This window comes from Papaver somniferum, chromosome 7 (genome assembly GCF_003573695.1).
Source record: "Papaver somniferum cultivar HN1 chromosome 7, ASM357369v1, whole genome shotgun sequence".
Classification (NCBI taxonomy): Eukaryota; Viridiplantae; Streptophyta; class Magnoliopsida; order Ranunculales; family Papaveraceae; genus Papaver; species Papaver somniferum.
In genome coordinates this window covers 5,021,700-5,046,335 of record NC_039364.1, presented here as the reverse complement: position 1 = coordinate 5,046,335, position 24,636 = coordinate 5,021,700, and the positions used below count along the sequence as shown (strand labels likewise).

Here is a 24,636-nt window from a genome sequence, read left to right as displayed (position 1 = left end):
AAATAACCCATTATCATTCCTTTGGTAACACGGAATGGAAAGTAATATAGGCTTTGTCAATGCTTCAAGTGTGAAATGATAGTAAATTTTATATGTTGTCATAGAGCTTACTACCATAATTTTATTGATGTTCAGTTTTACTATATGTTCAGTTGGTTTTTGTCACGACTAGTGAGTGCATCTGATTTAAAGTTTGCCTCAATGGCTTCTACTGGGCTTTATTTATTCGGTTTGGGACAAGGCTTGAAGTTAGCAATAATCTTGAATGAAATTACATCCGAGGAGATTGATAGTGTTCATATAAGAGGGATTCCATCTTGAATGAAATTCCACCGGAGGAGATTTTACATGTTATACTGAATTCTGACAGAGACAGGATTGAAGATAAGAGAGAAAAGTACAAAGTTCAATAAGGAGGCTTTGGCATGCCCGAACCATTGTTCTTGATCCGGGAAGTTGGTTGACACCGTTTCACCCATATTTACTCTTGTCTTTTGGAACCATGCGGTTGGCAATTCGAGTGAGACTCACTATTAGGGCCCATATAATTCAGAGACCAAAAGAGACTACAAGAGTTGTATAGTTTTCGTTGATATATAAGCTTTTAATATGTGTAAAACTTAAGTTGCATTAAATGTGTGCTATGTGTAACCAATACATTGAAATGAAAAAGATGGCGAAGACATAATTTTTCAGAGTTATTTTTTTCCTTTTTGGAATTAATTAAAATCAGAGGGGAAATGTTGGGACTTGAGTCCGGGAAAGTCCTCCATACCCTTCATCTCTATTCAGTAACATCCTTTCCATCTCTTGGGTATCAGATGCATTTGTCCCCTGCAACATAATGCATCCCATTAGTTCATTCCTTCAATTTCTAGTTTCGGCCGATAGGATCGCCCAAAACAGCAGAACTCTAGGTTGCCCAACTAAGGCGTGGGACTACTCTGAACAAGTTTCACTAGTAAGCTGAGGAAGTCAAAATATCACAATCGAGGATACAGAATTAGTACCTGAAATATGTTGGGAGATTCCATGTCCAAATTGAAGTCGAAGAAAGTGCTTGCCGCAGTAAGCTTCATAGACAGAAACTAAAAAAGAAAAATGAAAGACGGTTACCATGAACGTTCTGCTACTTGATTTCTTTACTTTGTTAATGTGATAGAAACAATTTAACGTTGAATCTCACCTCTATTTGGTTTTGCAGTGACTGAACATATTTTATTATTTCATCCAACATTACAGACATTCCCATTGTCTGCGAAATCGGAATTGTTAACTATTATAAATAACATAAAAATTCATATGGAGGAGGCAACTATTATAAGTTTATAACCCAACATGGGATAAGGATTTTATCACGTACCTTGTAACATCCAGGAACAAGATGTTGTAAGCATCTCAATCGTTCATTGATTTTCTCTCTTCTTACCTGAAAATTAGTTTACATACAAGAATCGGAGTTAGCTCAAGTTTTTTTTTTTTTTTTTTTGAAAAAGATAAGATGGAATTAGAAAAGAAAGTGCCAAGACAGCACCCTCGAAAGATACATGAGAGAAAAAAGAACTTACAACTGACTATTCTCTAAATAAGATTTTCCAATCAAAAACGAAGTCATCTAACTTCATGTTTTTGAATGAATCAACATTAACAGACCAACTAAGCAACAACAACTTTATATCTATAATAAAAGAGTTTAAGGTTTTCCTCCCTTGCTTCTTCACTATTTGAATGTCATTTCTTTCCAACCACACCACCCACCACAAAGCAAACGGAAGACAATATCGCAAGAACACAAGGGGTTTGGTCGAAAACTTCAATTTCCACTTCCATAAGAAATCAATAATGGTTGTGGGATGAACCCAGGCATGTGTAAAAGTAAGCATTATTAATGGCACCTTGGAGGAGCCATGGTTGAAGGTAGGTTTTCAGAACAATTTGTAAAAAGGAGAAGTTTGGGTTCTGCAAGAATATGCATAGACTAGCAAGTTGAGGCATATCCCCCACGTAGGCATACATTTGTGCTCTGATCTGATCAACTGAATTCGAAATTTTAGTGGGTCAATTGACTTACTCTTTCTGCTAAACTGTGACTATCAGTGGCTTGACCTCTTCTTGCTCTTACATGGATCACTTCCTTCGGTAATATATCTGCATCTTTCCCGTTGTTTTTCCCTTTTTTTCCTTTCGTTCCAACGCCCTGCATTATATAACAAAAAAAATTAGAGAATTCACCTAAAGAGAATGATAAGGAAAAGTATTTTTACAACTTAAAAAAAAAAAACAGACTAATCATACATTCTTTCTCTTATGGCCTTCATTTTCTCCTCCTAAACCCCCAAGAGTAGAAGAGTTCCCTGAACTGCCATCTGTATCAGCAATGGACTTTCTTTTCTTGTTTGAAACCGTAGATTGATGCGCAATTGGAACCGCACTCGAACTTTCAGATTGGAATAGAACTTGATTATTATCTACGGAATTATTGAGTACGGGGAATTCAGCTTGTTCTTGATGAGCAAAAGAGTACTCATCAGAGTAAACAGTACTATTCATGAAGCTCTGTAAACCCAAGTTAGAATTATTCTGTAATACATTTGGGTTTAGCTCTGAGAATTGGTTCATTAACTCAATATTTGACTCCATATCTAGGTACGGAAGAGTGGGCTTGTAACACTGTAGGTTTGCTGTAAACTCAGCCATGAAAGTAGTGAAAACTATAGAATGCCAACTTCTTAAAAACAATTTCTAAGGGTCTGTGTGTTGATTATGGATTGGCTTAGCTGAAATGATCACTAATTTATAGGCACGATGTAAATGTGGTCCATTTCATGTGGTTCCCACAAAATATTTCGATTTGGAACATATCGACAATGAAAAAGTGTCTTGCAACAACCACCAGAAGAAATAGTGAATCCTAAATTTTCTCCGATAAATCTACATTTTTGACGTGATTTTAAGTTAGTCGTGAAAATAAATGTTAATCAGAGCCCCAACTAAGTTAGTAGTGAAAGGATCAGATATAGCCACAAGTTAGTCGTGAAACTATATGCAACTAAGCTTAAGTCCCAATTTTGACAAGCGATACTTATATATGGCTTTAAATTAGCTATGAAAACATCTGAGCCCAACTTTAGCGCCGAGTGGTCAGATCTGATGCCATATCAGCACGGAACTTCTAATTGTGGGTCAAAAATTGTTGGAGAAAAAGTCGGACAACAATTGTTTAGGAATGTTAGGTCGATAACTATAAACACTTGGTTATGAGCTAGGATATTACTGCAATACAATTTCCCATGAGAAGTGTTGAAAACAATATATGTACCTCAAGAAAGTAATGAGGACATTAAAGAATAGTAGGCTTATTTCTTTTTTAACAGAAAATGACACTCATTTAAATCTCAAGTACATGAAAAATTTACGATTGTAGAAATTATGCTCAATCCATTAAATGTACAGCACATCTCGACCAGAAATTATGCTCCTCCATTAAGTATACAGCATATATCGACCAAGGGATGGATATTGATAATAGAGCCTATGTGTCCTTCAAAGAAAGAAAAGATAATAGAGCCTATCTCAATGTACAAAATCATTAACCTGACGGGTGATATTTATGTGGCTCTCGGCTGGTTCAAAATCATAAAGTTTGTGAAGTATCTTGGAGTTAGACGGTTTTCAAATTCAGTCATTCTAGATGGACTGCAATAAAATAAAATAAGAACAATAATATCTATACCCTGAACTTGAAGAGGAGAGTCTGAGTGTTGTACCCCTTTTGGTACGATGAGTTCCATTTGAATGCCGTGTGATCATCAATAAATTTATATTTGTGAGGTGTGATGTTTAGATAGCTTTTCTTTGCCCTGGGGCGGAAAATTGAACGGAAAAATGCACTCACTAGCGTCGAACCAAAATGTAAGTTCGGGCAAATATGCTGTCAACTAAGCGTGATGGGAAAAAAATCGGATTCGTGTTAAATGCGTTCTACCTAAATTCACAAAACCATACTCGAGAAGACAAGTGGATAGAAAAACCTTAAGAGAAATGGTAGGTCATATACGAAAATGATGTCGACTGATCGATGAATGCCATGTATGTTTTTGCATCAAAAATCCTTCGGATTGGTTTTCTTCTATAGTACGTGCAGGATTTGCACCCACATATGGTTTCTTTGATGGATGGATGGAGACCCATGATATATTAAAGCATGTGTTGCAATTTAAAGTTTGGCATGGCTATAAATTTTGCAATCCACAACTGGCTAAGTCGAAAATGTTTTCACTTCAACCCTGTATTTAAGATCAATTAATTAATCCATTATACTTTGACATTATTGGTACGGAAATTAGGTATTCATTTACTTGCAGTGATTAATAGTCTTTGACTTAAAACTATATTTGTCCCTTGCCTCTTTATCAGGCCCCAAATGAATATTCGAATTTTTCCCTAAGATTAGTAATAGGAGTACTTTTTAGTTCTATCTTTACTATTTGGTTAAAGTTGGACCATTATTATCAGGCATTTAAATCAAATTTAAAGCATCATTCGCAAAATTTCTTCATCCTATAGTTTGATTTAAGGGAATATGCCATTCCGGTTTAGGGGTACCGGGAAGAGATTTCCAGAAACATCGATCCAAAAGATGGCATGCAACACAACATATATATATATAGTATAGCTAGTGGTAGTTCGTATATATGATTATGTTATGACTGTTAAGGCCACCGGCGTTTTCATTCTAAAATGACCGCCTAATCAGTGTCCCTGTTGTTTCCAACGGTTGTGATGAAATTCTGAAAGTGAGCTTCGGAATAAAAAACAAGTTGTTAAAATTAGGCCCGCAGTAACTAAAGACTGATGAAGGATTAAGTAAAGTTTTATTCAACCAAATTAAGTCGCAAAAGTTAGTAAACAACTCTGTTTTCATAGTTGTTATACTTGTTGTTTATTTCATTGCCCATTTGGCATATTGTGTAAATAATGATGACTATGTTTTAGCGACTCATCAAGAATGAAGCTGACCTCTTCGAGACGCCTACTTAAGGGCAAATAAAATTTTCTCCAACATCATAACTGCAAAATAGAATCTAAAATGTAAGAGAAAAGAAGTATCATCCGTAATAAAACCCTCTTTTGCTAATGCAATACAGAAGTGAACGTATATATACTCTTCGATAACTGATGCCCCGAGTTTGAAATGATAGAGCATCTGTTGAGTCATAGTACATAACTTCGACGTCTTAATTTTCATTCAGTAATGATCTAACTTACTTCTTTTTGACTCACACATATAATGTGACTTTACACAAATGCATTGCACTATCCACTGCATTGCATTGTAACGACCATTAACTTTTTAAAATCAAAACCTATGCACAGTTTGTTGGATATTTCAGCAGCTTCGAATTAGGCATTTGTGGTGTGAGGGTCGGCCGGTCATAGTTCTCTCATGTGAAAAGTGAAAACATGCGTGTCACGCCTGGCATGAACATGCACTTAAGATTAACCTCATGCTTTAATTATTTCCTTGTGGATTGCACCATGTAACAATATAAATATATAATGGATGTTTTGTATTAAAAATGCACTCTTATTACGTTTGAAGGAGCAAATATCTTATACAATGAATATTATTTCAGAGTTCCAATATGATTTCAAAGTTTCTTTCGTATAAGTAAAAGGAGTCTTTAGATGTTGGAGTAAATTGAGAAACTAATAACTCAGCCAATATGTTCTGGAGAAAATGAGATTATCTACATTCAAGTATAATTTCACCTTTAAGAGAACAAGTAGGAAAGAATGAGAACTTGGAAAGTAAAAGATGGCATACTTAAGCTCATTACGTGTGAAAAGAAAAGCGCAGGCAAAGCCTTAAGGAAATTTTAGTTTTTTGTCGTCTTTTTTCTGTTAAAACTTGCAATCAAGTTTATGCTGAGTTAACTTTGGTCCTTATAAAAGATTCCAAATAAAATGATTGTTATTTGGTATATCTTTTTCGTAATATGATACGCTAAGTTACAAGTAACAGCTTTCATATAGTTAAACTTGTGTGTGCTGTTTAATTTTATACAAACTCATAGGTTCAAGCTTTCCCTATCTTATGGTAGTCAACCTAAGCACAACAAAATTTCATAGATCATTTCAGTTTCATCACGGGTTGTAAGTTTAACCGTCTTACATGATTAGGGTGAGTTAATCTTAACTATCCTTATGGTATTCTAACTCTTCTGTATAAAAACAATTTAACTCACCCAAGTGTATTAAACATTTCATCACCAAATTTCTTCCCAAGCATGGGGTATGTACGACCATAATCCTCTTTAATAAAAAAATTCCGCAGTTTGTTTGACAAGTTCTAGCTACACAACCGACACTAGGTTGCCTAGTTGACTAGAATTTGCGCCCTATTTGGTTCTCTTAGATGGATATGGAGAACCATAACGTTTTAAGCATGTGCTAATAGTGCTATAAATGTTCAAAACCTTTTTTTGTCAAAATTTCAAGAATAAAAAAAAAACAGGGATATAAAAATTTACACGAAGAAAATTCATTAAGGTTTGGACTTTAGAGCGTAAAAAGATTGCAAGTGATAGAAGAGCCTTGAAGTTCAGCATCCAGGGGAAGAACTAGATGATGACTAGGGCTAGCTTAAGCCATCCCCAACAAGCTAAAAAACCATTCTGAGTTGGATCATTTTATGTGTGTCAATTTTATGCTTAAGCCAGCCCAAAAAAAGGATCAACCCCTCCCATACTCAATGTCCAGTTCCGCCACTGTCAGCATCGGTCTAGCATTTCAGCTAAATAGTTGTATATCAGTATATATAAAAGTAATAGAGATATTCTATACGATCGACATCTTTGAGACTATTTTTTCTTTCGTAGATAAAAAGGAAAACTACTGACAGAGAGTAGCTAAACCAGGTGCCTCCCGTGTCTGAGGACTTTGAATTCTTCCTCCAGGTTTAGCAAGATGCTGGAGATGTAAGTAGTTTTTGGTGTTTATAACCTTACATATTACTTTCTCAAAAGAATTAATTTTCAAGATAAGCTGATCTACATCAGAGTTGGTCTCACAACTTGTTTTTTTTTTGTCCCTCCCTAAAGAGTGCTAGTCAAGTGATGATCTATGCAAGCAGGTTGAATCAGTTAAAAAGCCCAGTACGAAGCATCATGAACAGCTATGCGATCTCCTTCTTCTTTCCATGACATCTTTGAAACTAATTTTCAGTTTCATTATAGTAGAATGGAAGACTCCTGCATAGAGGAATTTATTTTCTTCACATTTGACCATTTCCAACGCTAATAAGGTGGAAAAAATAATAGGGCTTAGGCTCATATCCAAGAAGGAAAATTTCAGGACCAGAAAAATTTAAGAATAATGATGAGTTAAACGTCTTGGCCTTAGCACTAGTGTGCGTTTGTTGCCAATATATAGAAGAAAAATGGAACAATGAAGATCTGTTTATTGAGATTAAATTTGATTTAATTGTGTGTCTTCTTCAATCAAGAAAAAGGGAAAAATGAAGATCTATCTCTCGTGAAGTTTAAAACTTTACTGTGCTTGGTTTAAGTGTCTAACTATCTTGATCATACTCAAGTAGATTAGAAACATCTAAGGTGTCTTGTTGGATATCGATTTAGTCTCATTCACCAATATAAAGAAATCTCTAAGTCTAACTTAAAATCATTGGTTAGCCGGTCGATTTGATAAACCATATCACATTTGGTATTTAAAGTTTTCTCCAATATAGCTTGGACAGCATGGAAAGCTCGCAATGATATCGTTTTTGGGATAGAACTCCAGCAGGCTCCCAATGATATCGCTTTTAACAACAAAATGGCTACTGTAGAGCAGTCCTTCATTTAAGTCAAGTTGCAAGCTTTCCACTGGTGTATCAATGAAAAATCTATTCAGGTTTGAACTCGGATCAAAGTGTCGTAAATTGGGATAACATTTTAGTTTCCGGTTAATTGTTTTCCTTGTAGAGCTTCGAAAAACAAAAAAGTAAAACAAGTTAGAATTTGTGTGATAAATAGAGCACACCTAACATACACTGGTCATTCGATAACAGGTACTAACAAGAGCCTTTCATGCCCGTGCAAATGCACGGGCTAGGGTCATAAAATTGCGTCAAAACCTTATATATCCAGGACGGTTACGCATGGTTAATGACGAATCTAAATTTTGAAGTCAAAACCTTATATATCCAGGAATCCTCCCCATGCTAAAACATAACAAAATTCAAAACACTAAGTACATTATGAGAACAAATAAATTGTGAGTAACATTTTAAACTACCCGATTATTACTTTAACAAACAACTCAAAAGACAACATGTACACAAATAAATTGGGAATAACATTTTAATCTACCTACTATTACATTTATCCTTTAGAAAAACATGAAACCAAAGTTAGGCATCTAAGAATGAGAAGGCGTACATATGAGCTCATCGGGAAATCACCTTTTGGAGATGATGCAAGCAGTACTTCCCTTCTTATGTCCACTTGAGTGATAACAGTTAACGGGATCACGAAATATGTCAAGCGTAATCTGACAGCAATCCACAGCTATCCGGAACCTGTGCCACTTATATTAGTTACCAACAAAAATCTCTTAGCAGTTAGCACGTACAAGTAATGATTTTTTCTTTGGGGGGTAATCCATCTGGGCCAACATTCGATCCGGTTCGTACTTGTGCAGTAGTTTTATCCATGGCGACAATATCCTGTAAAATAACACTATGATTTATTTCCGATATTACTGGAAAAAAATCGGAAATTGATATCGATTTACATTTTTTAGAATTGATTGATATATGTGTACCTCTTTCTGTTTGAAGTAAATTCTCTTAACTGTCAGATTATAGTTACCTCCCATGAAATCATGCCCTTTTAATTTGATATGGTTGCACCTTTCCTTCGCCTTCTTCAAATTATACAGTACACGCCTTATCATCATTGCTCTACAAATTTAGAGTCAATAAATTGTCCAGTTGCATAAAATAACCGCAATGCTATTTGGCTCCCTAATTTCCACCTCCCTATTCTCCTCCCTACAATCTAAACCCCACATTAGGAGAATGGTGAACCCCACTTGAACCTGAATGCGGATCTCGATATGGATGTGGGGCTTAGATTATAGCGAGGTGAATAGGGAGGTAGAGAATAAGGAGCCAACTAGCATTTCCAATAAAATAATCTGATTTTTTTTTTACCTGTTTATTGCTTAGTACGGAAACAGGGTATTTGATTATTGATTGTGCCACTTCATCAAATGCTACAATTTGTACCAAATCTGTATGTCTTGTATGTTCACTTTTGTTCGGTACCTCTAGTTTAACTATGATTAGCTTTGAAGTGTGAATCTATTTCACCTCCTGGTAGAGAAGTCATGGATAAATCTGTGCTAGAATCCCTTCATGTTTACACCATGTCAACTTTCATTCTTCCTAAAACTACCATAAATAGAATCACTAGCACCATAAGAGACTTCTGGTAGGAGAAACTTGGTCCTAAGAAAGGTTTATACCCCGGAGGTCGGAGGGGTCTTTCTAAGAGTAAAGAAAAACGTGGAAATGGTTTAAAAAAACTTGACTTATTGAATCTTTCTCTGATTGCTAAAAATGGCTGGAGGTATAATTCTACTTTTACGAAGACTATGAAAGGGAAGTACTTCCCAAATACTAACCCTTTCCATGCTATTTGTTATGATGGTTATTCTTGGGCATGGAAAGGTGTCCACTAGGGTTTGATGATTCTTAAAGATTATAGTGTCTGGCAGATAGGTAATGATAATTCAGTTCATATTTGGAATGATAGGTGGATCACAGACAACTTAGAGAAACCTTTACAATTAGAAAATTATGATAGGGAGAATAACTTTAGTATAGTGAGTGATTTAATGACAGAAACAGGTTGGAATATTGATGTGCTAAATGATCTATTTAATTGGGATATTTTCTGACAAATTCTCATGATAACTGCTAACAGAGATGCCAAAGACACTCTGAGATGGCTAGATAATCCCCAAGGAAACTGTACTAGCAAATCCCTATATGATTTGTTGGATAAGAAAAGTTCTCAGCTGACTGACCAGCTAGCTGGGAAAATTTGGGATCTGAATGTTATCCCTAGGGTCAAGTTTTTCATCTATGCAAGGCCAAATTCCTCAGCTGAAAAATAACATTCTGCCCTACAGTGCTCACCAGGACAAATTTGCCAGACATATAGATCCAATATGTCAGCTATGGAAGGAGCATCCTGAAACTGGTAAACATGCTCTTATGAGATGTAATTTTGACGGAGATGGTTGGGCCCATTGTTCTCTGAATCTTGACAACTCTAGCTCTAGTTACAATAGATTGGCTGATTGGTGCTTTAGCTGGTTTTCCAGGGACAATAGTAGGACTCAGTTGGGAAATTGGGTGATCTCTGTACTACCATCTGCTGGTTTATTTGGAAAGCCAGGTGTGATATGGTCTTCGAAAACATTGTCCATTGTCCTAGGAAAACAAGCAACTTAATAATAAGTCACCTAATTGAAACCAAGAGACTCTTTCAAATTGAAAGAAATAGAATGCATGTTGGTAGTTTTGAAGCTATTTAAGAGACACTAATAGGGAAAGTTTCCTATGCTTTCTTGTCCTTGTATAATGATATTACGGGTCTAACAGTAATGGGTGTATGTATTCTAGGTCCTGCAGGGGAAACCATTGGCAGAAGAGTCAGAGTAACTAGAAGTCGTGGAAGGGAAGAAGGTGAATGCACATCAGCTCAAGATGCTTTAGACTGGGCTTCCCAACTACACTGCAAGTCAACCAATCTCCTGGGAAGCAATCAAGCTATCATTAAGGCTCTGAAGGGTAGAACTAGAAGCACCAGCTAGAGGACCAATGCTCAAATGGAGAAACTTATTTTGTGTTTAAACAACTTTGAAATAGTATGCTGTAAAACCTTTAAAAAAAGGCTCTATGCCTGACCTCCTAATACTATCTACTATTGGAGGAAGTTCTCAAAGTCCTCAATTGTGGGAGGCACCCTATCTTTCATAACTTTGTCAGTAATACTTTTTTTTTATGGAAAAAAAATTAGCTTTGAAATATGTTCCGCTCCAATTTTGAAAAAAATAAATCCTTTAATTTTGAAGCATGTTACCTGATTACCGGCTTTGGGATTTTTTTGTCACACTTTTTGAGCGGAAACTCATGATCAATCTTTCAGACCCTCAACTTGCATTTTGATCATGAATCGGCAAGCCATCTTCATGTAATCTTTGTCCTTCGTTTTCACTAGTTTCATCTACCTCTGATAGAACTATTTGCAACCGTCGATGGTGGAGACACATTAAAAACCGTATTCTCACACTTTTTAAATGGTAAAGGCTCGTAAGGACCAGGAAAACAAAATATATACGCCTAACTGACAGAAAAAAAAGAAACACGTCTTCATTAGTTTCAAACTCATTTTCATCTTCATAGAGTTCTTAGCTTTGCCTTCTCTGACCTTCGTTTAGAAGAAGATTTAACCAAAAACCGAACTTAGTAAAGAAAGATACTGCCTGATTTTCATTATGCAATCCTTCCCCCTTGGCTAGAGTTTCCGCTGCTAAATGGCGACTATTTCATCTTTCGGTCCCCAAACAGGGGTTACCATAATATAAATCGAGTTTAAATAATAATGAACATTCATAAAATGAAAATAAAAGAGTTGAATTTTCATAGATCATATCATGGATGTAGTTGCAGGAAATCCTACGACCACACCCTTAGTAAAATCTATAGAACAATCTAAGTAAACTCCATAAGAATCATAAGAACTTTCATTTAAACCTGTAAATCTAATACAAAGTTAAGAGAAAACCCTAACTTGGGAAGAAAATAAACTTTACCTCTCTTAAATATCTTGTCTAAACTCTGAAAAATATCTCTCTCAATACAAGGTCGCTCGGCTCCTTATATAGGAGTTTACATAATTGGAGGACAACTAATAAAACCCCTAATTTCGGATCTTACGTGCGTCAATGTCGCGTGGACTTTATCATTGACGCATGATTTATTTACTATCGCACGTCTCTTCACACTTTACTCGTGATTAAGGTGACGTCATCTGATGCGTCATTCTAGATAAGCTGTACGCGGTCATCTTCGCTCAATCCTGGTGATCATCATTTCGCATATCTGATAGCGATATGGGAAACTCTTCTCGCATTTTGTACCCATATTTTGCCTCTTCTCATACCGTTCTTTTGATAAAGAGAGCGATATGGGAAACTCTAATTTATTCTGTCGCACCCGTTAATCTTTTCGTATTCTTCTTTGCCGACATACTCCCCTGATTTAGGCATGACATGTACGCGTGTCCTTTTAACCACTTGCTATCTGACATGTCTCTTATAACCATTTCTTCATATTCATTCATTTTTAATCAACACATTGATGGAGAAAATCTCTTGGGAATCGGAGTAAATCTTTTATTTACTGTCATACATCTTCTTCTCTCTTCCTTTTACTCTGTTTTCTTTCCCTGCAACTTTTATCCTGCTGATGTTCTTCTGGTTCTACCCAGGTTTTGATTCAACCATCACTTTTTACTTCGCCTTCTCTTTCAATTATCTCTTTTTACTTCACTTATTTATTCTCACGTTCGGTTTTCTCAACATCTTGATCACCCTGATCTTTACTGATTTGACCATCTTGAGTTATTTTTCATTATTTTGCATTCCCATACTGAAGATGCCTCTTAAAGATGGTTGGAAGAATGACAGAGATTTCAAAAGATTAAAGGCCGAATTCGGTCAGAGAGGCTTCTCACAATCCATCCCTCCTGGCTCAGAACCTTCGTCTACACTTGAACCTGAATGGTTTTCGCCTGATAAATGGAATGATCAGAAGAACATTTTTTCAGTGGGACAACCTCTCGCTGGTCTTCCTGTTCCTCTCTATAATCCTCAAACTCCTCTATTCTATGAAATTCTATCTGATGCGATATTTTCGCGCTGCATATTCCAATTGAGTGGTGATTGTATCAGGATAGTCATGGAATACGCTCGCCGTGTGGAGGGATTAGCATCTATTTATCCCGTAGAAGTAAGAAATATAGAATATGCCCATAAGGAGATCAATTCCGCAGACTACACAGTTGAGAATTTCTTCAATAACTATGACGTTGCCATTATGAAGAATGAATCATCTCGATGGGGTATTCGCTTGACAAGAGAGGACGGTATCGTTGAAGATGAAAGAATCATGCGTGATGTCAAATTTCATGACCCTATTAATAACTCCGCTCGTAAGTCAAAAGATACTCGTTGGGTGGAGTATCCTATTGTCTTGGCTGGTACCTACATAACTGGCAGAAATGAAGATAGTTCAACTCTTCCCCTACCTGCGGGATTCCCCGCTAACAATCCTTGGGTGTTATGATGGCCTGAGGAACTTGATGTGGTACCCTAATTTTAACTTAGACTTTCTATCTATTTTCCCTTAATTTTTTTACCCTACCTTTATTATTTCCTTTGATTTCACACTGCGAAACTGAAAAAGAAGGCTAAAAAAACGTCTCAAGCGTCACATTCACATGATAATGAAGTAAGAAATACTCTTTGTTTAATTTTAACAATATTTTTTCCTCTGTTTATTATCTCTTATTATTCTCTTAGGTGGTAGCTGGAGGTGCTAAGGCAAAGATAAAATTATCTTCAAGAAAACTACTTCTAAATCTTCTTCCAAGAATCCTCCAAAGAAACAGAAGGAATCTTCTCCTTCTTCTTCAAGTTCCCAATCCAGTGACGATGAAATGCCTTCTCCTGACGACTCCTCGATCACATCTTCTATGGGGAAACTATCTAGTATCTTATTTGACTCCATGTCAGCAATCGTAGATGAAGCATTAACTCGCACATGTGAGACGATTGCGAAGATATGTGATGCCCCTTCTTTAGATAATGAATCCCTTCGTGGAGTTTCCTCATTATTGAGTCCAAGTTTTCAGTTCGCGCTTGGCTCTTTGGTAATTTTTATACTTTCGCACTTTCTTTCATGATGTCTTTACGCTATATATCTTAATATTCATCTTATGTCTTCGCAGATGGCTCGCATGTCACATGTTGTTTCTTCAGATTTTCAAAGAAGACTTCACTCTCTTGAGGATAGAATGTTAAAATCAAGTCTGAAGTCTCCAATTATAAGAATGATGTTACTAAGCTTCGCCAAGAGGAATGATCAATTGGTTGGTGCATAATTCTTTATTTCTTCTTCCTTTTTGCTTATTCATCTTCTTCGCTCCTTTTTAATTTCATATTCTTGCATAGATTTAAAACTTAACTGACGAGGCAACTTCTCTATTTCGCACCCTTAATCATCTTGTTGATGATGAGTCTCTTCTTGAGCACCTTAATTCTTCCATGAATAACATTTCTGAGGACAAATTAAGAAACTTTTCCTTGGAGGAGCTCAGAGCGAAGTACCAACCTCTTAATTATGATCATAGGAGTGCAATATCTACTAGTAATGTCCTTAGACGCCGTTTTTTGAATCTAAAGAAAGGATTAAGGTCTTAGAAGCAAGAATTAACACTCTTATTACTGAGAAGGATCAGGTTATTCTTAGAGGTGAGAAAGCTTTAAAGGAATTTCAAGAAACTATCCTCCAAGTTCAAGTGGAGCGAGATCTAGCAATAAGCGAAAAGAATGCACTTGTTGAGCGGGGGAATTTGATCCGTTCTCGACTTCTTATAGAAAGTGATGCTGAATTTGAGTGGACTGCTAGGGTCATTGATAATGCTAGGAGTGATGTAGATGTAATTATTAGTCTAGAGTCTGATCATGATGCATTGGTTAAAGATATTATTTCTAAAAAAGAAGGTTGTTTATTATTCTTATCCACCTGTTATTCTCTGATAGATATTCTTATGCGGCTTTAACCTTCTGACCTTCTTTCGCAAAAGATGTATCTTGAGAAAATTGAGAATCTTGAGGCGAAATGTTCCGCTCGTGACACTAAATACCGCAGACTCAAGAAAAAGCTGACTGTCATTGTTTCCAATTTGAGCAAGGATGCTATTCGCGTTCGTGATGCGGATGTTAAGAAAGTCTGCACCGATAATAACATCCCTATGACAAATTATAACTTTATTGAAGTTTCTCCTAATGAAGAAGGTTCTGCCATCTCTGATAGTGAGGGATAATATGAAGAATATGAAGAGACTGAAGAGGAATTCAGTGGCTTTGGGGATGAGGAGAGCAATGAAGATGACATGGGTGGAAAATAACTGTTCTTTCTGAAGATCTTTCCTTTATATTCGCACTTGTAAATTCTTTGTCAGTTCTTTGTATGCTGAATACTTTCTAATCTTTGAGACTTTTTCTTTAATGTGAATTCCTAAGCTTTTAAGGCTTCTTTAATGTAAATTTCTCTGCACTTATTAAAACATGAAAAGCGAAGTACTGTTCTTTTCAACAGTTTGAGTTAATCTGGCGGTAATAACATGTATAACAATATTCATATATAACATGTGCGTGAATCTATCACATGGGGGCGAGTAACACTCCTTTATATGCTTGCATTCCCATTCTTTCCTCTGTTAGTCGTCACAAGATGCTAGAGTGGCGCAAATGTTATGTAGTACTATGTGTATTTTATCTGTAAAATTATCATATGTGCGTGAATCTACCTTGTGTGGTGTTTCATTATGCGATAATCTATCATTTATGTATTCGCATATTTCTTTCATAACTAAATTATTTAATTATCATGTCCGAATTACCTCTTCTTTATTTTACCTTATGATTGTGCCTTCGTTCTGCTTCAACTATGTTCCGTGTTATCGTTTTCACGTCCATGCATCATTTTTTGTTCTCCTTTGTTTGTTCATTGTGCGATTATGTCCGCGAGCTATTAGCGGTTTCCTTATTTCCTGCAAAATAATATTAGTTTCAGTTTTATTTTTTTCATGAGGTCTTACTGAGCCTTCCTAAATAAAGGTCTTATTTTTCCTAAGATATGATTTTGTTTCTGTGCGGCGAAATCTCAGGCGGTCTTTACATTTTCATGTAGTGACCCATTGATCTCGCCTTATCATGTTCTTGTATTATTGCCTATGCAGGTTTTATTGACGCTCAAATACGACAAGTCTTGGTACCCCTGTGAGTAAAAATCCTCATGATATTTGCGTCTTTTGACACAATTCAGCTTCCTAATGGAGGGTGCCTTCCTTATATTCCCCCTGACTGCCCCTTCAAGGAAGCTTACCCCTACCTGGTTAGGGTGGGATCTTCCCATCCAGTGATGCAACAATCAGTTGTTTTCGTGGCCTCTTATCCTTCCACCGATATGACTTGTAGTTACGAGACCACACCCTAAATGGGGTTTCTTTGGACCGAGTGCATCATAGTCAAGACTTGACAAGAGTGACCAGGTACGCCCCAGACACTCTTGGCTCAACCGTGTACCCTGGCGCCCTAATCGAGTTTCTGCATTCTTTAGGAGAGACCTTGTCACCTTAATCTTTCGATTTAGGTGCCTCTCCTGGATAGGCTTTCGTTTCACCCCAAATCTCCATGACTCAGGTTTCAGGGTCGGTGTAGCTTTCCCCCAAGTCATGCTAACTAGGTTTTCCCCGATTATGACGTGTGTTAGGTCTTATCATTTCCTCTTGTTGTATGTGTGAACTAGGGTGCACGTCACAATTGGTTTCCTATCCTCCCTAGTTGGAGTCTTTACTTCTGTTGCCTTCTATAAAGGTCTTTTATAAGGTCTTATTTTTTTCCTTTTTCTGATATTGTATAATTGATTTGCATAAGGAAGAATAATTTTTCATTTTCATTCATACTCTTGGTTAGTACAATTCTAATGTCTTCTTTCTTTATTTATTCTCCTATATAATAACTCTCTCCAAAAAGATTTATATCTGAGAGGACTTTCTTGCTTCTTTCGCCCCTGCACTTCATTAAGTTCGCATATGCTTTTTAACATACTTGTTCGCATACGGTCTATTTCTTTTGTTGTGCTACGACTGTCGCATGAACCATATTTCTTCAAATACAGTTGGTTCTAAAATTCACCAGATGGATTTCCTTCTTTGTCATCTACTAATTCGTACATTCCATTTCCAACAACTTTCTTGACCTTGTATGGTCCATCCCATGGTTTCTTTAAACTTTCTTTACTATTTCTTTAGTAGGGTGGTTTCTGCCTCAACACCAATTCACCCACTTGAAATTCAATCTTTCTGATTCTCTTATCTCATTCTTGTGCGGGAAATATCGCCTCAATATTATTTTTGTTAACTTCTCCACTTTTGGACACAACATTGACCATTAGTCTTTCACCTCTTTTGCATTCTCGTATCTCCTTTTTATAATCTCTTCGCTTCTCAGTACATGCTTCACTTTTATCGACATCAATCGCATGGAAATTCTTTACCTCGATTGTATCTCCTCTTATTACTCCAATACTTTGAGGTAAAGGAAACTTGATGCATTGGTGGCAGGTTGAAGCCACAACCAGAATATTGTGTAACCATGGCCTTCCTATCAAGGCATTATATGGAGATTATATATCAACTACGCAGAATACCATTTCCGTGGTTATGTTTTTGAGCGGGATCTGTATCGTTACTTCTCATTTTGGTTTATTAGTTGTACCGTTGAAACCATAATCTTTTAAGTTGACGGTATAAGTTCATCATCTCTTGCACCCATGGTCTTGTAAGTGTGGTAGAACAGTATATCAACTGAGCTACCAGGATCTATCAATATCCTATTTATTTCCCATGCCTCTGCATCAATCTTTGCTTTTGGGTTGATGTCCATCTTGACCACCAATGGACTTTCATGCAATTCTCCTCCTCCCGGTACTTCTTCTGCGTTAAATGAGATGGGTTATTTCTTCCAATATTTCACTGGTGAAATCTTTTCAAGATTGATTATCTATCTTCCATCATTATCTCTTGTATAAACTCGACTTAGAATATTGTCGTGGAAGTCTTCTATGCTTCTGAATGAATGTATTATCGAGTTACAATATAAATTCTTTGCCTTCGCTCCTACCTCGATCAAATATGTGTTCCTTCCTGCCTCCATACCTGGTGTGTGCCCTTCTGGTGGCCGTGGTAGATTCTGTGGTTGTTGTACTATAAAATGGTTTAGTTTCCCCTGATCAATCATTCTGAGTATAATTTTCTTCATATTTATGCAGTTACTGGTGGTATGGCCGTGGAAACGATGATAAGCACAAAATTCTCTACTTCTCCTCCCTGGTGGTGGTTCATTTCCCATATTTGGTGGCTCTGGAATGTCTTCAATTGAAATTACCGCTTCCCAGGTTTTTTCTATCGCGGTGATGCGGCATCTTTATCTGCTCCTAGACCACTTTATTACTTCCTGGGCCTTAGTTATAATATTGCTTTTTCCCTCCATAACCTTCTAGTTGGTTATCAAGCCATTGAATCTTGTTATTTCCTCCACGATTATTGAATTGTCTTTCTCTGTATACTCTTTCAAACTTTTCTTGATCCCTACTGCCCATGGCTACCATCTTTTGCTCTTCCTCGATTACATTCTTTCCTTGACTCCCCTAGGATGTACTTGCAATGGCATTTGTTGTTCTTGGAAGTAGACTATCATTTCCTTCTTTTGCGTTTGCGATCGTGACTGGGTAAGACTCCATTTCTCTTTGTTTTTCCTCAAGAGCGATATATTCTTCTTGATATTCGCGTAGCTCTGGCATGGTTATTGTATCTTTTATCCTGAATACCTGCGTATATAACAAATCTGTAGCAAAAAGTGCATTGATGAAAGCTAGTATAAGGATTCTTTCATCCACTCTCCCAGCCATTTCGCTACACATGCTCCTCCAACGCGTGGTAAGATTACGCAAGATCTCACTGGTTCTTCTGCGTAAACTGAACACTTTTTCGATACCAGGCCTTAGCATGTTATTGCTGATGTATTGTCCTAAGAAGATATTTGGTAAATGGTGAAATGAGCGAATAGTTCCCATGGGAAATACTTCAAACCACTGTAAATCTTTCCCTGTCAGGCTCGCTGGGAAATATTTACACAGTACCGCGTCATTTTCTTCCCACTGTAATAGTGACCGGTCGTATGCTCTAATATGCTGGACTGCACATGTGCTTCCATCAAATATGTTTGTAAAGACAGGTAGATTGCATTAAGATGGTACTGCTGCGAGTTGTATCTGCCTTGCGAATAGTGTATTTCCCGCTTCCTCTATTGCTTCATCCAACTGTCTCCTACCTCCATCTTTTCGCGTTGTCATCATTTCTCTCATCTCTTCTAACTCTCTAAGGATTTATTCATTCATGGTTCGGTGTGCATCTTGCTACAAGGGTCTTTCAATCTTGCCTGCTTGACTTTTTTGTCATGCCTATTTTGACGCACAACTTCATGTACTTCTCGTTCTTCAGCTTCATCTCATATTCTTCTTCGCATATCCCTATCATGTCTCGCATAAACTTGTGCATTGAGTTTCCTTTCCTCTTCTTCTTCGCGTTCTCGTTGATTTCGCAAAATTTCTCTACCATGTAATATCACTCTCCCTTGCTCCTCATCTGTCTCATCATCCTGGTCATGATGTGTGCAATTCCGTTCGCCTTTCTGTTCACATCTATTGGCCCTGCGACCTTCTTGCCTTTGGTAATTTGCTCCCTGCAGCGTGTACCGATCATCAGCTGGTTCTTGCTCCATGCGATGCCCACCGCGTTGATTCTGCGTGTTATCATCTACCTGAAAACTGTCAACAACGTTATCCAACGGCTGCTCTTGTCTGGTATCTCTGCGACTAGACTGGCTACGTCTTGTCGTACTCCTACTTTTCCTTGACCATGAGCTTGCACGTGTGGTGCTTCTTGATCTCTGCTCCTGTAATCTTATATTCTCTTCTCTTAGCTCATTATTCTGACGCGTGAAATTCGCACGTTCTTCGTCTCCTCTCCTTCTTTCTGTAACCAGCCTTTGTCGAAGTTCCTCAATTGTCATGTTCTCTTCATCCCCTTCTATTAGTCCTCCATGTACCGTTCTTTGCTCTTCTTCTTCAGTTGAATCTGTATTTGCGGTATGAATGCTTACTCTATCGTAATCGATAGTGTTATTCTGCACTGTTTCGTTTGGGATCTGAGTTTGGACTTGATTTCCTAGATTGTTTTTTTCTCCCATCCTTGATAATTCAGCAACCTCGCTTGTTCTTCTACCTTCTATTCTTCTGCTTCTCCTGGTTGCTATCGCTTGTTCTGCCGTATATTCTTGTCTTACCATCTTTGTTTTCTTGTAATAAAAAAAAGAAAAATTATTCTTTAAAGAACTTAAAACTTGAACAATGAAGATTGTTTTTCTGAGATTGAAACTTTTGGTTGAATTTTTAGATCTAAACTTCTAAAATTTTCAAAGATTCCTAATAGAGCGATGAAGAACTATGAACAATTTGAAGCTTGTTTTTAAAGAAATTCATCAACAGGGTATATCATTCCGAGCTGTTTTCTAGCGCCAAAATGTAGTTGCAGGAAATCCTACAACCACACCCTTAGTAAAATCTATAGAACAATCTAAGTAAACTCCATAAGAATCATAAGAACTTTCATTAAAACCTTTAAATCTAATACAAAGTTATGAGAAAACCCTAACTTGGGAAGCAAATAAACTTTCTCTCTCCTAAATATCTTGTCTAAACTCTCAAAAAGATCTCTCTCAATACAAGGTCGCTCGGCTCCTTATATAGGAGTTTACATATTGGTGGACAACTAATAAAGCCCCTAATTTCGGATCTTACGTGCTTCAATGTCGCGTGGACTTTATCATTGACGCACGACTTCTTTACTGTCGCACGACTCTTCACACTTTACTCGTGATTAAGGTGACGTCATCTGATGCGTCATTCTAGATAAGATGTACGCGATCGTCTTCGCTCAGTCCTGGTGATCATCATTTCGCATATCTGATAGGTGTGCGGTATTTTGTACCCACAATGGAAGTCAATTAGTAGTTTAGTTTACTATTCCTGGATAAATGTTCAATGATAAAATGCAATACATTCTGAAATATGATTAACTTATTTATTTCTGGTATATGGTGATATTCATCTTCCTGCGTAGTCCAAGTCTCGGTCCATCGGTTAAATAAATAAAAATGGTTGAGAAATAAACGGGAAGGTCGATAGATCTAACAGAACATGGAACTGTGGGGATAAACATTCCTCGCCATATATGGATTCCAAGAACAAACCATGCCTTATTGTTCGCCATCCTATGTGTGCGTACGAAACATTTCTTTGACAAAATTATTCGCGTGCAAGCATCATCTGCATCATACGGTTGCACGGCCATAACCTTCTTCACCGAAATCTCTTGCACAATTTGTTAGATGTTTTGACAAGTACTACCTGAGTTATCTACTCTATGTAGTGTGGGATGCACCGGATTTTACGTAAGTTGTTGACAATATAGTCGAAAAACTTAATTCTAATTTATTTATTTTTGGGTTTAAGGGATGAACTGTTTGATCATTTTAGCTAAATACATTAACAGCTAGATTTTAATCTTTTTCCTTCAATGTTGAATTCTTTTTTAATGTTTTGTGTCTCAATTATTCTATTACATGAGCTACATCGTTGTTGTTTTTTTTTTTGTAACTCGGAAAATTTTATATCATTACGTCACCAAAAGAGTGGCACAAGAAAACAAAAGTTACATGGATGTATACATTACCGGCCAGTTACATAATATAGTAGATATAAAGTAAAACCAGACAATAGATCAGATAAAATCACACACTTCACATTTGTGATTAGCTGATCCAAATCCTTGCGCACATTGTTATGGACCCTCGCGTTTCTTTCAGTCCAAACACACCACCAAATGGCAAAGGCAGAGTACTCCAAATTTTCTTCTTCATATTTCTAGATCTTTTCCTGCTCTTATCACCCCATTCCCATAAATTAGTTCTGAAATAAGATGTTATGGGTTATTAGATCAATTTTGTGTTCCTTTAGAAGTTAAATCCGAAGAACGAGATATTATAAGTTTTGCTTTCAAAGTAAATGTGCGAAATTAAATCAGCAAACTTTGGTTAGAAATTAAGAGCGGAATTAAGTAGTCAATAAAAAACCAGATCTCGTTCTATGTAAACACCAGGAATGTTGGATATCTTGTAGTGCTCTTCACCTCCTTCTTCAAATTTCTCCTCCAAGATAGGGCAGCCTTCAATTTCCAGCCGTCGTAGCGAGGTGAGGCGTAACATCTGCTCTTTGGAAGGAAAATACTCCAGATTATCGCACCGGTATAATTTCAACAACATAAGAGAAACCATGTTCCCCAACCACTCGGGCAGAACCTCCAGAGAATCAAAAGAAGAGATAGACAGAAATTGTAAAGAGGTGATATATTGTATTTGATCTGGCAGACTATTAAGCTCATACCATCCCTTAACAGATAAGGAAACAAGTGATGGAAAGTAAACGCCGCCACTTGTTTCTTCAATAATATTAGCGGCAGGGAACGGAAAGTAGTCTAACTCATCTGAAAAAGGACCTATAGTCAGAATTTCAAGTCTGGGTAGGTTTTCAATACTACTTGGGAAAGACTCTTGATAATTTCCACAGTCTTCGAGGTTTAATTCAATCAAATAATTAAATCTTGAGATATTTGGCAAAGAGATTAAAGGACAACTATGCAGTGTTAAACTGCGGAGAGTAGTATTCTCTTTTTTCTCCTCTTCCTCACTGTCTTGATCAACATTGAAGCCCTTAAAATTAGAACACTCATCAACCACCAGATAATCAATGATAGAGTTTCCCTCAAGCATTTTTGAATGAAGAAACACAAGCTTGTCACACTCCCTAATGCAAACAGAGGTAAGAGACGTTATATTGCTCTCTACCAGTGAATTTATTGCTTCGTCAGTACAGTATTCAATCTCCAGCTCTTTAAGATGTGAAATTCGGGTTTGCATGATCCTTAACTTGGGGCAGGATATGACCTTCAACTTCTCAAGAAGAGGAAAACTTGAAGAAGTATTAGAAGAAGAATGTGATGATAAAGATTTAGAAATGTGTTCATTCCATTCTTCTAAGTTTTCCATATGAAGTATAGAGAGATCTTCCAAACAAGGGAAAAACAACTCACTGGTACTATAGCCAACGAAGAATTCTCTTCCAATACGTTTCAATGCCAAAAATCCCTCTAGTTTAAGAACCTTAAGAAAAGGAAGTAACCCGAGTGGCGGAAGTTCTTCACATTTGGAGCAATTTTCCAGAACGACACTTACCAAATTAGGAAGTAAATTATTCAGATCCATCATCCACGTGGGGAAACTCAAACTCGCGTATTCGTAGATTCCCAATTTTTGAAGATTCCGATGAGGTTGGAGGCCTTGTAACACTTCAAGATCATTAGGGACACAACTTTCAGTCCGCCGCCAAGGCCAGTGCAATTCCAACCAGACGATGTTTTGTTCTTCCCCTATACGTGCTTCTTCGGCGTCTTCTTTGGAACTTAAATTCTCCAGGTTACCAATACAAAATTTATAACCAAGATGATTTAAAGTACTTTTAGTACCAAACTCATGGTACTTATTTCCTACTATGGTAAATACGGGAGAATATTGTATATTAATTAATCCTCCAGCTTGCCTTGGCATTGGAAGGCCTTCCATCATATTTGTTATTGTTTTTGCAGATTAGGTGTCTTGGTTTTTCCAGGTTATCAGGTCCCCAAGAAGTTGTTTAGGCTCGTAAAAGTTGTTAAGAGTCCAAATCTGCAATATTTTGGGAGTGATAAAAGCCGGTAATTATGTTAGCTAATAATTTGAGAGATTGAGATACCTTGAGTATTTTAAAGCTGCAATTGAAGGAGGTAATTCAGTGATCGATCACATACAGGCTTAAGTCTAGCACCCTCAAGGGACCGATGCCCTTGTATATCTGCTCTATAGCATATGCATCAGCATCACCAGCAAATTTGGGTGAAGTAATTTCTTTCTCTCAACAGACAACAATTTATGGAGCGATGGGAGCTTCTTCTGATTAGTGAACAAACTTATACGGCGAGGACTGATAAGTTTCTCTTCAGGAATCTGGTTGACATATACTACTGAGCAGTCAGCCGACTTAAAAAAATTGGGAGCAGATTGTTGAGCAAGCCCTTGATGACAGTGGAACCAACAAGTTCTGTAGCCATTTCATCTTAGTTACAAACAGAGAAAAATTAAACACGTACGATGAAGAACAATTGTGAATTGTAGAGGAGGAATTAATACTGAAGAAAAAGGATTAGTGTAGAAACTACTTATAAAGATAAGAGCAAATGTTCCTTATTTTATTGAAGTGCTTGAACGGTGAGTCAGTAGTTTTCAACCAGCCGCACAGGTTATTACCTCATTAGCTGCGTCATTGCTCACAACGGTCAGTAGTGGGATTATTTGTTAAATGTTTGTTGTTAATTTTTCTTATTAAGATGATGTGTAACCGTGTAGGCATATGTAAGACATATATAGTCTTCTTATAATCAGCAAAAAGCATGATCTGAAATTACAGAAAATGGGTTAAATGGACGAAAACCCATCAAATCTGGTTGATATGGACTAGTAAACTATTTGTCTGGGTGAGGTGGACGATAAAAACTTAAA

General features: G+C 36.9%; 2 protein-coding genes across 2 annotated transcripts; both read right to left on the bottom strand.

The window, feature by feature from the left end:
* Window positions 1–574: 574 nt before the first annotated feature.
* LOC113292774 (transcription factor BEE 1-like) lies at window positions 575–2,762 on the bottom strand. Its single transcript, XM_026541636.1, has 6 exons — window positions 2,296–2,762; window positions 2,072–2,197; window positions 1,364–1,429; window positions 1,187–1,255; window positions 1,011–1,088; window positions 575–834 (listed from the first exon to the last, which is right to left on the bottom strand). Exons 1-6 carry the CDS (start codon window positions 2,695–2,697, stop codon window positions 730–732), a joined length of 846 nt encoding a protein of 281 aa, XP_026397421.1. The 5' UTR covers window positions 2,698–2,762; the 3' UTR covers window positions 575–729.
* A 19,345-nt stretch (window positions 2,763–22,107) lies between these two features.
* LOC113293951 (putative disease resistance RPP13-like protein 1) lies at window positions 22,108–23,667 on the bottom strand. The gene has a single exon (XM_026542394.1). The coding sequence runs from the start codon at window positions 23,665–23,667 to the stop codon at window positions 22,108–22,110; it is 1,560 nt and encodes a 519-aa protein (XP_026398179.1).
* Between the last annotated feature and the right edge of the window lie 969 nt (window positions 23,668–24,636).

Excerpts from the sequence above, each read along its gene's own strand:
- LOC113292774 (XM_026541636.1), bottom strand. The coding sequence starts at position 2,697 with ATGGCTGAGTTTACAGCAAACCTACAGTGTTACAAGCCCACTCTTCCG. Across the intron at positions 2,198-2,295 it reads AAGGCCATAAGAGAAAGAAT|GGCGTTGGAACGAAAGGAAA; the intron begins GTATGATTAGTC and ends TATATAATGCAG. Across the intron at positions 835-1,010 it reads AATCTCCCAACATATTTCAG|GGGACAAATGCATCTGATAC; the intron begins GTACTAATTCTG and ends ATTATGTTGCAG.
- LOC113293951 (XM_026542394.1), bottom strand. The coding sequence starts at position 23,667 with ATGATGGAAGGCCTTCCAATGCCAAGGCAAGCTGGAGGATTAATTAAT.